Below are 13,699 nucleotides of genomic sequence, written 5' to 3'. Positions count from 1 at the left end.
ATTAAAAAACATTGTTTTACAATGTTTTGTTCTTGAGTTATGATTTTTTTCAAAAAAAAAAGGCTTATATGTCACATTTGGACATTTTTAAACATAATTGGCCATAACTCAAAAACGAAAAAAAGTGCATTCCAAAAATTTCAGCAATTAAAGCTTATGAAAGATCCTTCTCAGAAATATTTTTTTGAAAATTTCCACGAGTTCGGTCATAGTTTTTCCGGCTTTTCTTTACGAATTTTATCAACTTTGGAAAATTTTGTGGAAAACTTTGTCCAGTTCATATATTTTTTAGATTTCTGTGAAAATTTGCTTTTATTTCTTATAAAAAAACTTTGTTTCTACGATGCTTCGTTCTTGAGGTATGATTTTTCAAAGTAGCATCAGGAGAAAACAAAAAAAAATCCACCTGAGTTTGCCGGGAAAATTCAGGCGACCCTGAATTTTACTCATTTTTTTTTGTTCATATATCTATGAGCCCTGTCTGTGAAAAAAGTTTCATAAAAATCTGAGACCCTTCAGCCCAATTTGTACGATAATGAAAAAAATGCCTAATAGTTACAAGTTACTTGGAACTCGATACCCTTTGATACCTTAGCAAAATTGCATCGTGGAAAAACGTTGATGAAAATTATCCACTGTGTAGCTTCTCTTGACAACTTGTGTATTGTGAATGTTTTTAAAAGTCGATCAAAAATGACTAACCATAACCATGTTTCATCAACATGGTATTGGTTCCATTCGTTTTTCATTGTTTTTGTGAAATTTGCACATTTCCCGGGATCTCGGGAAATCCCGGGATTTCAAAAAAAAAATCCCGAATCTCCGGTTTTTTTGTCCGGGAAACAAGATCCTCTAGCTGGAGGGATTCCTGTAGGAATCCTTGGAAAATCTTGAGACAACTTCTTGGAGGCAATCCAAGTGACATTTCAGGAGAAATTCCTACACAATCGGAAGCAGAAATCTTGAAAACTCCCCGAAGGAATCCTAGAATAAGTCCTAAAATAATCGTTGAAAGACTTGAGGTAAAACAATCCCTGGAAAAACTTCAACTCCCTTGAAAAAAGCAATGAATAACTTCTTGAAGGATTTCTTGGATAAAAAAAGAATCTCAGGACATATTCCCAAAAAAAAAAACGCAATATGAATTTTGATAATTTCTAGGCTTTAGTATTCATCGCTATAAAATTACCTTGGAGAATTTGCTGCAGCTGGAGGAATTTCTCTTTAAATCCTTGAAGTAATTAAAAAATCTTCACCAAATCCTGAAGAAATTCTTGGGTGCATCCCAGGAAAAGATGATGGAATGATTTCTGAAATTTCTAAAGGAATCCATGAATATTTTTTGCAGAGATGCAGAGTGGAATTTCTGAAGGAATCACTATAGGAATTCCTAATGCAATCCCTGGAAGAATTCCCAGAGGAATCCCCGAAGGAACTCCAGGAGGAATTCTTTAAGAAATTTCTGGAGGAATTTCTGGAGGAATTGATGCAGGAATGACTGAAGGAAACTCTTCGAAATTCTTGAAGGAATTCTAGGAGGATCCCTGAAGGAACTTCCGAAAGTATGAAATAGATTTTCAGCCCGCTGCTGGTTCATCTCCGAGAAGAATTCCTGAATGAATCAATTGATGAATTCCCATAGCAACTATGGCTGGAATTACAGAAGTAATTTCTGAAGAAATCTCTTGAGGCATTTTCGGAGAAATTCTTTAAGGAGCTTTTAAAGGATTGCCTGGAGGATATCCTCGAGAAATTTCTGGAGGAATCTTCGGAATGCCTGCAGGAACTTCTGGACAAATTTTTGGTGGAGTCCCTGGAGGAATCTTTGGAGGAAACCCTGGAGGAATTCTTGGAGGAATTGGAGGAATTGGAGAAACCGCTGTAAGAATTTCTGGAGAAATACCTGGAGGAGCCAGGAGAAATTTCTAAAGAAATCACAAGAAGAGTTCCTAGAGGAATCCTTACAGGAATACCTTAAGGGATTCCTGAGCCGAGATTCTTGAAGTAATTCCTGGAAGAAATCCTGGAGGAATGCCTGGAGGAATTCTGGGAGGAATCCTTGGAGAAGTTTCTGAAGAAATTCCTTGGGAAATTCCTGGGGAAATTCCTAGAGAAATTTCTGGAGGAACTCGTGAAGTTATCACTAGAGGAATTTCTGAAGAGGTTCCTGGAGGAATCCTTGGAGGCATCCCTGGAGAAATCTCTGGAATCACTCCTGGAGTATTCATTGGAGGAATTCCTGAAGGAATTCCTAAAGGAATACCTGGAGGAATATCAGGAGGAACTTCTGAAGGAATGCATTCGTGGTGGAGAAATGTCTGGAGGAATTTCAGAAAGAAATGCCTGGAAGAAGTCTCAGAGGAATCCCTAGAGGAGTCTCTGGAGGAATCTCAGACGAAAACCCTGGGGGAATCTCTAGAGAAATCCCTGAAGGAATCTCTAGAGCAGATCTGGAAAGAATCCATGGAGAAATTTTTGAAGAAATCTCTTGAAGAATTTCTGGAGGAATTTGTAGAGAAAATTCCTGAGGAATCCTTGGAAGTATTTCTGGTGAAACTCCTGAAGCAATCCGTTAAGGAATTCTTGGAGAACTCCCTGCAGGAATTCCTGAAGGAATCTATGATGCAATTTCTGGTGGAATCTCTGGAGGAAACCCTATAGAACTTCTGGACAAATGCCTGGCGGAAGTTCAGTAGGAATTCCTGGAAGAATTCTTGGAGGAGACCCTGGAGGAATCCCCGGAGGATTTCCTGGAGAAGTCCGTAGAGGGATTCTGGGAATAATCCCTGGAGCAATTTCTGAAAATAAACCTGAAGGATTTCCTGGATGAGTTCCTGGAAGGAAGCCTGGACGAATTCCTGCATGAATCTCTGCATGAACTTCTGGAGGAATCTTTAGAGGAATTCTGGAAGGAATCCTTGGAGAAATATCTGAAAAAAAAACCCTTGAGAAATTTCTGGAGGTATTTCTAGAGGAATTATTGGAGGAATTCTTTGAGGAATCCTTGGGGAAATTTCTAGAGGAATTACTGGAGAAATCCTCGGAGGAGTTCATGTAAGAATCCCAGGGAAAACCCTTGAAGAGATTCGTGGAGGAATTTCTGGAAGGATCTGTGAAGCAATTCCTGGATGAATTTTTTGAAGAATCATGGGGTATTTCCTAGCGGAATCCTTGGAGGAATTTCTGAAGGAGTGCCTGGAAAAAATCAGGATGAAATCCTGGAGGGATGTCTGAAGGAACTCTTGGCATACCTGGAGGAATGCTTGGAGGAATACATGGAGGAATCCCTGGAGGAATTCGTGGAGGAATCCTTGTAGGAATTCCTGGAAGAGTTCTTAGATAAATTCCGAGAGAAATTCCTGTGGAAATTTCTGAAAGAATCTCTGGAGGGTAATCTTGAAAAAAATATGTAAAAACTGCTCTAATTTCTGGAGGAATCCCTGGAAGAATTCCTGGATCATTTCCTGGGGTAATTCTCTTGAGGCATTTTCGGAGAAATTCCTTTAGGAACTTTTGAAGGATTGTCTAGAGGATATACTGGAGAAATTTCTGGAGGAATCTTCGGAATGCCTGCAGCAACTTCTGGACAAATTCTTAGTGGAGTCCGTGGAGGAATTCTTGGAGGAATTCCTGGAGAAAACCCTGGAGGAATTCTTGCCGAAATCCCTAGAGGAATTATTGGAGAAATCGCTGTAAGAATTTCTGAAGAAATACCTGGAGGAGCCAGGAGAAATTTCATAAAAAATCACAAGAAGAGTTCCTGGAGGAATCCTTACAGGAATACCTCAAGGAATTCCTGAGCCGATATTCCTGGAGTAATTCCTGGAAGAAATCCTCCAGGAATGCCTAGAGGAATTCTGGGAGGAATCCTTGGTGAAGAAATTCCTTGAGAAATTCCTGGAGAAATTCCTGGAGAAATTTCTGGAGGAACTCGTGAAGTTATCACTAGAGGTATTTCTGAAGAGATTCCTGGAGGAATCCTTGGAGGCATCCCTCGAGAAATCTCTGGAATAACTCCTGGAGTATTCCCTGGAGGGATTCTCGAAGGTATTCCTAAAGGAATACCTGGAGGAATATCTGGAGGAACTTCTAAAGGAATGCATTCGTGGAGGAATGTCTGGAGGAATTTCAGAAGGAATGCCTGGAAGAAGTCTCAGAGGAATTCCTAGAGGAGTCCCTGGAGGAATCTCAGATGAAAACCCTGAAGGAAACCCTAGAACAGTTCTGGGAAGAATCACTGGAGAAATTTTTGAAGAAATTTGTAGCGAAATTTTTTGAGGAATCCTTGGAAGAATTTCTGGTGAAACTCCTGAAGGAATCCGTTAAGGAATTCTTGGTGAAATCCCTGCAAGAATTCCTGAAGGAATCCATGATGCAATTCCTGGTGGAATCTCTGGAGGAAATCCTATAGAACTTCTGGACGAATGCCTAGCGGATGTCCAGTAGGAATTCCTGGAGGAGACCATGGAGGAATCCCCGCAGCAATTCCTAGAGGAATTCACGGAGAAATCCCTAGAGGGATTCTGGGAATAATTCTTGGAGGAATTTCTGAAAATAAACCTGAAGGATTTCCTGGATGAGTTCCTGAAAGGAAGTCTGGACGAATTCCTGCATGAATCTCTGCATGAATCTCTGCATGAATTCCTGGAGGAATCTTTAGAGGAATTCTGGAAGGAATCCCTGGAGAAATTTCTGAAAAAATCCCTTGAGAAATTTCTGGAGGTATTTCTAGAGGAATTATTGGAGGAATTCATTGAGGAAACCTTGGAGGAATTACTGAAGAAATCCTCGGAGGAGTTCATGGAAGAATCCCAGGGAGAACCCTTGAAGAGATACGTGGAGGAATTTCTGGAAGGATCTGTGAAGCAATTCATGGATGATTTTTTTGAAGAATCCTTGAAGGAATTCCTAGATCAAATCATGGGTTATTTCCTAGCGGAATCCTTGGAGGAATTTCTGAAGGAATGCCTGGAAAAAATCAGGATGAAATCCTATAGGGATGTCTGAAGGAACACTTGGCATACCTGGAGGAATGTCTGGAGGAATATGTGGAGGAATCCCTGGAGGAGTTCGTGGAGGAATCCTTGTAGGAATTCCTGGAAGAATTCTTAGATAAATTCCGAGAGGAATTCCTGTGGAAATTTCTGAAGGAATCTCTGGAGGGTAATCTTGAAAAAATCCTGTAAAAACTGCTGTAGTTTCTGGAGGAATCCCTGGAAGAATTCCTCGATCATTTCCTAGGTAATTTCCGGAGGAATTCTTGAAGGAACTCCTAGAGGATTCCTTGAAGAAATTCCTGGATGAAATCCTGGGGAAATACCTGTAGAAATTCTTGAAGGAATCTATGTAGAAACTCCTAGAGGAATCTTTAGATGAATTTCTGGGGGGATCTCTTGAGGAATTTTTAGAGGCACAGATAACAGGTTTTTATCATGTAAAAAAATATTTTAAAAACTGGGTAAACTAAAACAATCGAATTCGTTGTATTGTCATCTATATAACGAATTGTTGCAGTAACAGCTATCTAACAGGAATTGTTTGTCAGTTGTACTCAAGCATCATAAATGCGAACGTTGAGCCATCTCCAAATGATAGTCAGTTAAGTTACTTTTTTTATACTGATGACGGTTAATAGTGTTTACACACATTTCGTTTGTTAGCATAAAAATCTGTTATCTGTGCTGGAGGAATCTGTAGAGGAATTCCTGGAGAAATCTCTGTAGGAAGTTTTAGAGGAAAACCTGCATGAATTCCCAGAGGAATCCCTGCAAGAACACACATAACACGCGGCGCGAGACAGGAAGAAAAACTGCAAGAACTTCCAGAAAAATCCCTGGAGGTTTTTTTTTTGAAGAAACCCTGGGAGAAATTTCTGAGGGAATTACAGAAGAAAGTTCTGAAGGAATCCCACCAGGCAGTGCTGAAGAAATCGCAGAAACACATCTTGGAGAAATCCTGTAGGAATCCTAAGAAGAGTTCATGGAGGAACTCCTGGACGAATCCCTGTACCAGTTCCTGAAGGAACCCTTGGAGGAGCTTCTGAAGAAACCCCTGAAAGAAGCTTGGAAGTAATCATAAGAAAAATTCCTGAGGGAATCTCTGAACAGTTCCTGGACGAAGTCCTGGATTAATTCCTGGAGGAGTTCCTGAAAGAATTTCCGAAGGAATTCCTGGAAGAATACTTGGAAGATTAAAAAAAAAACAATCCTTGGAGTTGTTCTTGAAAGAATCACTGAATGAATTCCCTAGTGAATCCATGTAGAAATTCATGAGTGAATTCATGGAGAAACTCTTGGAGGAATACCTGGAGGAATTCCTGAAGAAATCCCATGAGGAATCCCGGAAGCAATCCCATGAAGATTTCCTCAGGATATCGCAGGAGAGTGAACGAATTTCTGAAGCATTTCTGTAGGAATCTCTGGAAAAAAATATGAAGGTATCCATGTCTGCAGTAATTTCTAAACGAATTATTGAAGGATTTCTTGGTTGGACTCCTAAAGGATTTTTTGTTCATTTTTTTATGGAATTGCTGGATTATTTTTAGAATAATTTCTATTAAAATGTTCTGGTACAATTTCCTGCAGAAATACTTCGAATAATTCCAAATGGAACAAATTGAAACGAATAATTCCAAATGGAACAAATTGGAACGAATAATTCCAAATGGAACAAATTGGAGTAATCTCCAGCGGAATTCTTGAAGAAATATATACGAATTCGTCTATGCATCCTTGCAGAAGTATCTTTGAAAATTTCTGAAGAAATCGTGGGAGGAATGCCTGCAGCATTTCTTGGCACCAGCCCTGAAACAATAATTATCCTACCGGAATCTCGCAAGACGCCCATGGAGGAATTCACGAAAAAGAAATTCCTGGAAACGTCACTTGAGGAATTCCACAAAATTTACCCATTTGGTTAAGCTTGTTATTTGGTTAAATTCTATGAAAATACTGAAATGATGCTTTTTGAGAAATACTTGGCGAAATTTACTGTGGCTTAAAAAAAAAACAGTTTGATAATTATGGTTAAAATTTCAAAATTTTTCAAAAATGTTAGAATTTCTTGAGATAATTTTTCTGCAGCTCTGAATTATTAATAATCCTAAGTTTCTCAAATTAAGAATTAAAAGAAAAAAAATGGCAGGTACGGGGGACATGTCACCCTCCTGCCCCCTCTGGTTACGCCCATGGATCTTTGAACAACTGCTGAAGGCAGCATTCTGAAATATTGTGGGATTCTCAAGATATTCACTTGAAAAGTACTGCTCCATAAATAGAACGCTGAGGTTCAGAAAACCACGTAATCCAAGATCCCAAACACCACTCTACATAATCAGATATATAGTACTCACCTTTAAACTTGGGAAACCAATTCCAACAACGAAGTTCGCCATCCAGTTGACCAGCACCGCGATCGCCATCGCGCTCGGCCGCGGCCCCTGGCTGAACAGCTCGGCAGTAATCATCCACGGAATCGAGCCCGGCCCGACGGCGAAGAACACCACGAACGCCAGCGTAGACACCACCGACAGGTAGGACATCCAGTCGATCATTTCCTGCACGTAACCAAAAAACTCCTAAACTATGGCGTGTAATAGTCCGTTTGCGTTCCCGCATTTTAAAGGCTTTTTCTCGGGGTATTGGGGGCAGAGCGTTCATGATTAACAAAAATTTTAATCATGATTAATCATTGATGATTAAAATTTTTATTTCAGTGATTTTTGATTATGATTAATGATTAATTCGATTTTGAGGATGATTAAAGATTATGATTAATGATTAAATTTGGTTTTATCTGTGATTATTGATTATGATTAATGATTAAAAATGGCTCATTGATTAAAAATCATGATTAATCATGATTAATCAATCACAAAAACTGGAAGTGATTAAAATATACCTATTTGTTGTTAAAAATATTTTTAAAGTTTCAAAAGTAAAAGGTAACTCTGTCTGGGAGATTTTTGAAAGAAGAATCATAAATTATAATATTTAGAACAGCATTTAAACCAACTTTAATTGAATAATATATTTTATATTTTGAATCATTTTTTGGTGATGAATGATTAATGATTGATTAACTTGTTTTCTTATGATTATGATTACTGATTAATGATTAAATTGCGAAAAAAGTGTGATTAAGATTAATGATTAATGATTAAATGAGATTTTTCTGTGATTATGATTAATGATTTTTGATTAATCTTAATCATTAATCATTAATCATGATTAAATTTATGATTAATCATTAACGCTCTGATTGGGGGGAAGTTTGTTTTTATAGTTTAGTTATATTTAGATTCTTTTTAGATGTTAGTCAGTAACTGAAGACAAATACAAGGACTGTTGAAATTCAATCCGGAAATGAACCATACCGAACCCAAAAGAACCAAAGACATAACCTAGGATTTGTAAATAAAGGCGCGGATCATGTTTTCGGTCCGTGTTTGTCCCATTCTAGGTACAGAATAGTATTAGTTGGAATAATGAACGTGTTAGCAAACAAAAACTTCAGAAACATAAAAAAATACTGTCGTTCTAGGGTTAGTTGTCATTGAGCATTACGTTGTGAAAAGTTGCATAATTCCCTTCGGATCAGTTGTGACTTGATTTTTTGAAGTAGTATTGGTTTTGGTTTTTGATTGAACTGAATTGCCTATAGTAAAATTTGAAGCGGTACAATACTGATATAAAAAGGGCTTTGTCTCGATTTTGTTCGAAGAAAATGAATGGTTGTGGGTTTTGAAGCCAGTTGATTTGGTTTGCTTTGTTTCGATTGGCAACACTGCAGCGTGGTCTTTGTCTGATAGAAGCTGCTTGATCTTTTTTTTTACAGTTTCGTGGATGGTTCGTGTGGACTTTTACCGTGGGAAGCTTTTCAGTGTGTATATAGCTAATTTCGCAGCAATATTGTGAAGAAAAGCTCAAGCAATATTGATATTTACACTGTTATGTATTGAGTGAGTCTCTTATGGGCAATACACGGAAACTAAAAACCATTTTGATTCTAATTGAATCTAACATTTTATCTATGCTTTGTTTTCCGTGCAGAGCTTGACGTCTAAGCTTTGTTCCGTGTGTCAGTGATAGCGTGATGACGTGTGCAGCAGTGTTGCCAATTTACGCGTGCTCGTAAGCAACGGATCCGAGTGAACGAAAACACTAAGACAAATCAACGCCTTCGGAAGCGGTGAAGTATTCAGGGATTTGTATTTGTTAAATTAACCGTTTTGTTTTTGCATAGCGCGCGGTGTAAATAATGGTAATTTGAGGTGGAGGTTGAGCAAACTAATTTGATTGTTTTCCGTTTTTTGTGGTAGCTGAATTGTGAGGGAATGATTCAGAATGTTTGTCCAAATAAAAAAAAAAAACGAAACAGAAACGTAAAAACAGTGAATTGAATGGGGAAATATTTTACAGCTCCCTGAGCAGGGGTCGGAGGATGCTATTTTTCCAGGCCAACGTTTGAGCGACGACGTCGACGGCATAGGGGAATGCGCGGAGCGAACCAAAACACAAAGGAACATAAATTGATTCCGCGAAAACCGGACGGTCTATTTTTCCGACGAATTCCGCAAAGCCACTCTGGGATAATGGAGTTAATTTATGGCTTTTTGTCGATGAACTGATGACCCAGTCGGTAGAGCAAATGGCCAAACCAACGACCGGCGACCGCGTCGTCGTCGCCATCGATGTCCTCATCGATGGGAGAGCTTATGTAACCACCCGAAATTCCGCATGGCGAAAACACGTGGCTGGCCACCCCCTTGCGGCGAGACTGAGAGCCAGGGCAGGGGTGCCAGAAAAGGATTGGATTGATTAAATTAATTTAATCGAAGTGGCACGCAAAAACTCCCGTTTCAACTCTAGTCAAAAGGATAAAAAAAACTCGAGGGGAAGTCAGTGTTAAATGCCCCATACAGGTAAAACCACGTTGGTTTATCATTTGTTCATGATCCATCAGTAGAAGCAATTCAGTCTCCATCCAATAGACATTTCAGGACAATTTTTAGTATGTCACATAGACCATTTTACCCAGCCTGCGAGATCCAACGACGCACAGAGACAATGATTCCTCATCAAACGATTGGCTGGCCATTGGCAGTGCCCTGCCCTCCCGATCTACTGCTGCTGCTGCTGCTTGTAGTTTATGGGTGTCTGAGTCTGACGGCCAACGCTGGAGGAATTGTTTGAGAAGAAAACAAATCGAACAATGAAAATGACAAATGGCAATCAGGAGCGCTTTTTTTGGAGCAACGCAACGGTTTGGTTCTGAACCCGAATTGTTTGTTTGTTGCATGTGGTGGTGGACAGGTTTTTTTCTTTTCTCTCCCCCCAAAAATGGGTTATGGGGCATACGGAATATATTTGATCGAAAGTATCAATTCTAGCGTAACATTTGAAAATGGCCTATCTGCTTTTTGTAAACAAATATGTTTTTGCCTCTGTAAAGCCTATTTGCATTAACCCACGGACATACGCAAAGCAGATAGGCCCTTTTCAAATGTTGCGCGAGAATTGGTCTGGGCTTGGGCCGTAGTCTTAGTTTTTATTTCACCAAAAACTGGGATCCTTCGACACAAACCATACAACTACAAAGAATAACTACTTAGACTAATTGTTACCTTTGATAAAGAGTATGTTACACAAAAAAAGGTTAATGGAATAAAATTTAAAAAAAAAGAATATGTTGCTTATTATCTCGGAGAACTCCAACAGGAAATCGTATAAACAATTCCTTGAAACATCACTAAATCCTTTATATCATTCTTGGATGAGGTTTTCATGGCTTTCTGATGTTCTGAAAACTTGTTCAGTATGTTATTAAGCATCTATTTCTGAAGACGGTGTTGCCATATTGTTATTGTTTCTACGTGATTTTTTTAGTATTTCTTTGAAAAATGACCATTTTGTATAATGAGATATCCAGATATCACGCAAACTTGCAAAAAAGCCAAAGCATAATGTAAAGATGAATAAAAATGCTATCTCATACAGGTAAACTAATAAGTTGCTCTTAGTCTCTTCATACTTAAATTGTGTTTGAATATTATAAATTTCTCACTTTTGAAATAAACACTGAGATCGTTAAATCTATTAGAAAATGGTTTTCGTTGCTTGGGATGTTCATGTGACTGCGGCAGCGCACAGTGGTTCCATTTGTTCAGGGAAGCGGTCATAAATCATTTTCTTCGTTTTTTGAAGGGCAGAATCATTATAAGTGACCAGAAATAGCATGTTATGACTAAAAAAGGATATTTCAGTTCATTTTCATGATCATCACTTGAAAAATATGAACTTTGGCCTTTTTATGATACATAAATGAAAATATCATTAAAAAACCTTTATTTTGCACAGAAATCAGTAATCAAATATTTTTAATTATTATGAAGATTGGGTCGAATTTTGAGGAATTTCTGCTAAGTATTGCACGTTAAAACATGTATAGCACGACTGTATCATAATAGATTCTTGTGCATAGAAACAGTATTAGAATTATAATTGTGATTTTATTAGTAAGTTCTATTTCTACTGCAATAAAATAAATATTTGAAACTGAATATTTTTTCAGAAATAAGGTAGTTTGCATTGTCGAAACACAGAAAAAAATCATCGCATATCGAATTAGTATGTATAACTACAGTACCTAATGCCGAAAAGCGATAATTCTGAAACAATAGTAACAATAGTGCAATTACAGAGTCAATTACTTCTGGAAATTATTTCAAACAAATATTCAGGATTAATTCACAAAACGTACGTAAAAGGAAATTTTTCAACCATACAAATATTGCTTTACACAGTTATATGTCATATAATTCATGGGCCTGCGTTTTGCACAATAAAATAGATCCAAGTATCTGTCCAGTCGTATTTGTTTCTTATAATTGCATTGCAACTGCTATCCAGTAATATAGTACATGGAATTTAAATCATGTATAGCTCTAACCCAATAAAAAATATATACAAATACCCCTCGTCATTGCAATTTAATCAGCGCCTGCTATTTTAAAAGAAATCAATTTGTACACTAAGATTTAACGTTAATGAGTTTATCAAATATTCCGATTTGGGAAGGGAATATGAGGAGAAAATACGCTCTTTTAGTAAATATTACTAAAAGAGTGTATTTACGCCTTCTTCTTCCAGCACTACAGTATTAGGTACTGAATGGATTTTGAGGAAATTTTTTAAATGTTGGCAGCAAATGCAAAACTTCTTATCAAATTCCACAATTACAGAGGTAAGTTTTGACGAGGCCAAATACGAATGGTTGTTATGCAACTATCGAGGTATGAATACCTCAATACCTCCAGAAGTGTATTTTTTGTTCATAATAAAAAAAAACATTTCCAAAGATTGTTTTCAAATAAAATAACCCTCAATTATTGTAAAAAGCTTTGAAATATCTCCTGTAAAAATTTCAGTCATTTACCAACATTTAAGACAATTCCAGAAAATCTAGTATAAATATATAATTTTGTAAAAATAAAGGGGAAATTTCAATACATCCCGCAAGCTTGTATGCAGATATTTGCAGCTACAATCTTCACAGATTGATTCTCCTACTCAAATCTGATCATTTGCTGGCGGACGATTGATTAAATGTGGTTAAGAACATGTTTGAAATGTTACATGAATTTGTATTATGTATATATTCTATTGGTAAAATTATGTGCCTATAACTCACATCCCCATTGGTCCAAAAACATCCAGATCCGGTTTTTAGCGCTTCGAATTGGAAGATAAACATCTATTCTGATTCTCTGCGTTGAAAACCAATTGAAAATCTACTTGCTTTTGTTATACGAAGACGCGGAGTACAACTCAAAAGTCATGTGATTTTTCGACAAATTTAAAGAATGTAAAATTGCATAACAGTACCCACGCTCTCATGCCAAATATGCAACAGAAACTTACATAAAAATGGATTTTCTGCATTCTTGGGAACATTATTGATTTATAAAAATTATACAAACTCATAAATTAGACAATCAATTTTTCGATTTTTGGCCTATGGCGGTACCACTGTGCAGCGTTTATAAATAGACAAAAATATTATGCTACTTTTCAATGAATATTAACATTTTCGAAACTTTTTGAGACTTTTCGAGGTGTGGCATGATATAAAAACGACTCTTTAACATAAAAAAGCAAAACCTAAAAATGAAAATATGGCATCACTGTCTCATGCCGAATGATGTATTTTGGGATACTAAAAAACGCATATGAACATCCCAAGCAACGAAATCCGGTTAAAATAGATTTATCGAATTTAGAGTTTAATTCAACTTTAAAATGTGAGAAAATGATAATTTTCAAACATAATTTAAATATCGAAGAGACAAAGAACAACTAATCGGTGGGCCTGTATAAGAGAGCTTTTTTATTCAACTTTTCATTATGCTTTGATTTTTTTTTGCAACTTTGCGAGATATCTCATTATTTAAAATGAACATTTTTCATAGGAAATCTTAAAAAGAACGTAGATACAATAATAATATGGCTGCACTGTTTTCAGAAATAAAGATGCATAAAAACATATTGAACAAGTTTTCAGAACATCAGAAGCCATGAAATTATCCAAGGAAAATATAAAGGATTTAGAGGGTTTTCAAGGTTTGAAGGGGTTGTGTATACTAAATTTATTTTTCAAAACAAAACCCCCTCCTCTACCCCCTTCGTACGGGATTTTCCTA

The 13,699-nt window shown here is 37.2% G+C and overlaps 1 protein-coding gene across 22 annotated transcripts in view; it reads right to left on the bottom strand.

Moving 5' to 3' along the window:
• Positions 1-13,699, bottom strand: part of LOC109428702 (glucose transporter type 1) — a 916,963-nt gene that overhangs the window by 108,509 nt on the left and 794,755 nt on the right. For 21 of the 22 annotated variants that reach the window (XR_009997807.1, XR_009997808.1, XM_062852201.1 and 18 more), the window contains one exon: positions 7,352-7,576. Coding sequence is in view for 20 of the 22 variants with exons in the window: in XM_062852201.1 (XP_062708185.1) it covers positions 7,352-7,576 (225 nt within the window). In the remaining 2 variants the exon portion in view is untranslated. The remainder of the gene's footprint in view (positions 1-7,351; positions 7,577-13,699) is intronic. The other variant, XM_062852206.1, reaches the window with a different exon arrangement.

The sequence above is a fragment of the Aedes albopictus genome, chromosome 2 (assembly GCF_035046485.1).
Source record: "Aedes albopictus strain Foshan chromosome 2, AalbF5, whole genome shotgun sequence".
Taxonomy (NCBI): domain Eukaryota; kingdom Metazoa; phylum Arthropoda; class Insecta; order Diptera; family Culicidae; genus Aedes; species Aedes albopictus.
Note: the sequence above shows the minus strand (reverse complement) of the source record. Positions and strands in the feature narration are given on the sequence as shown.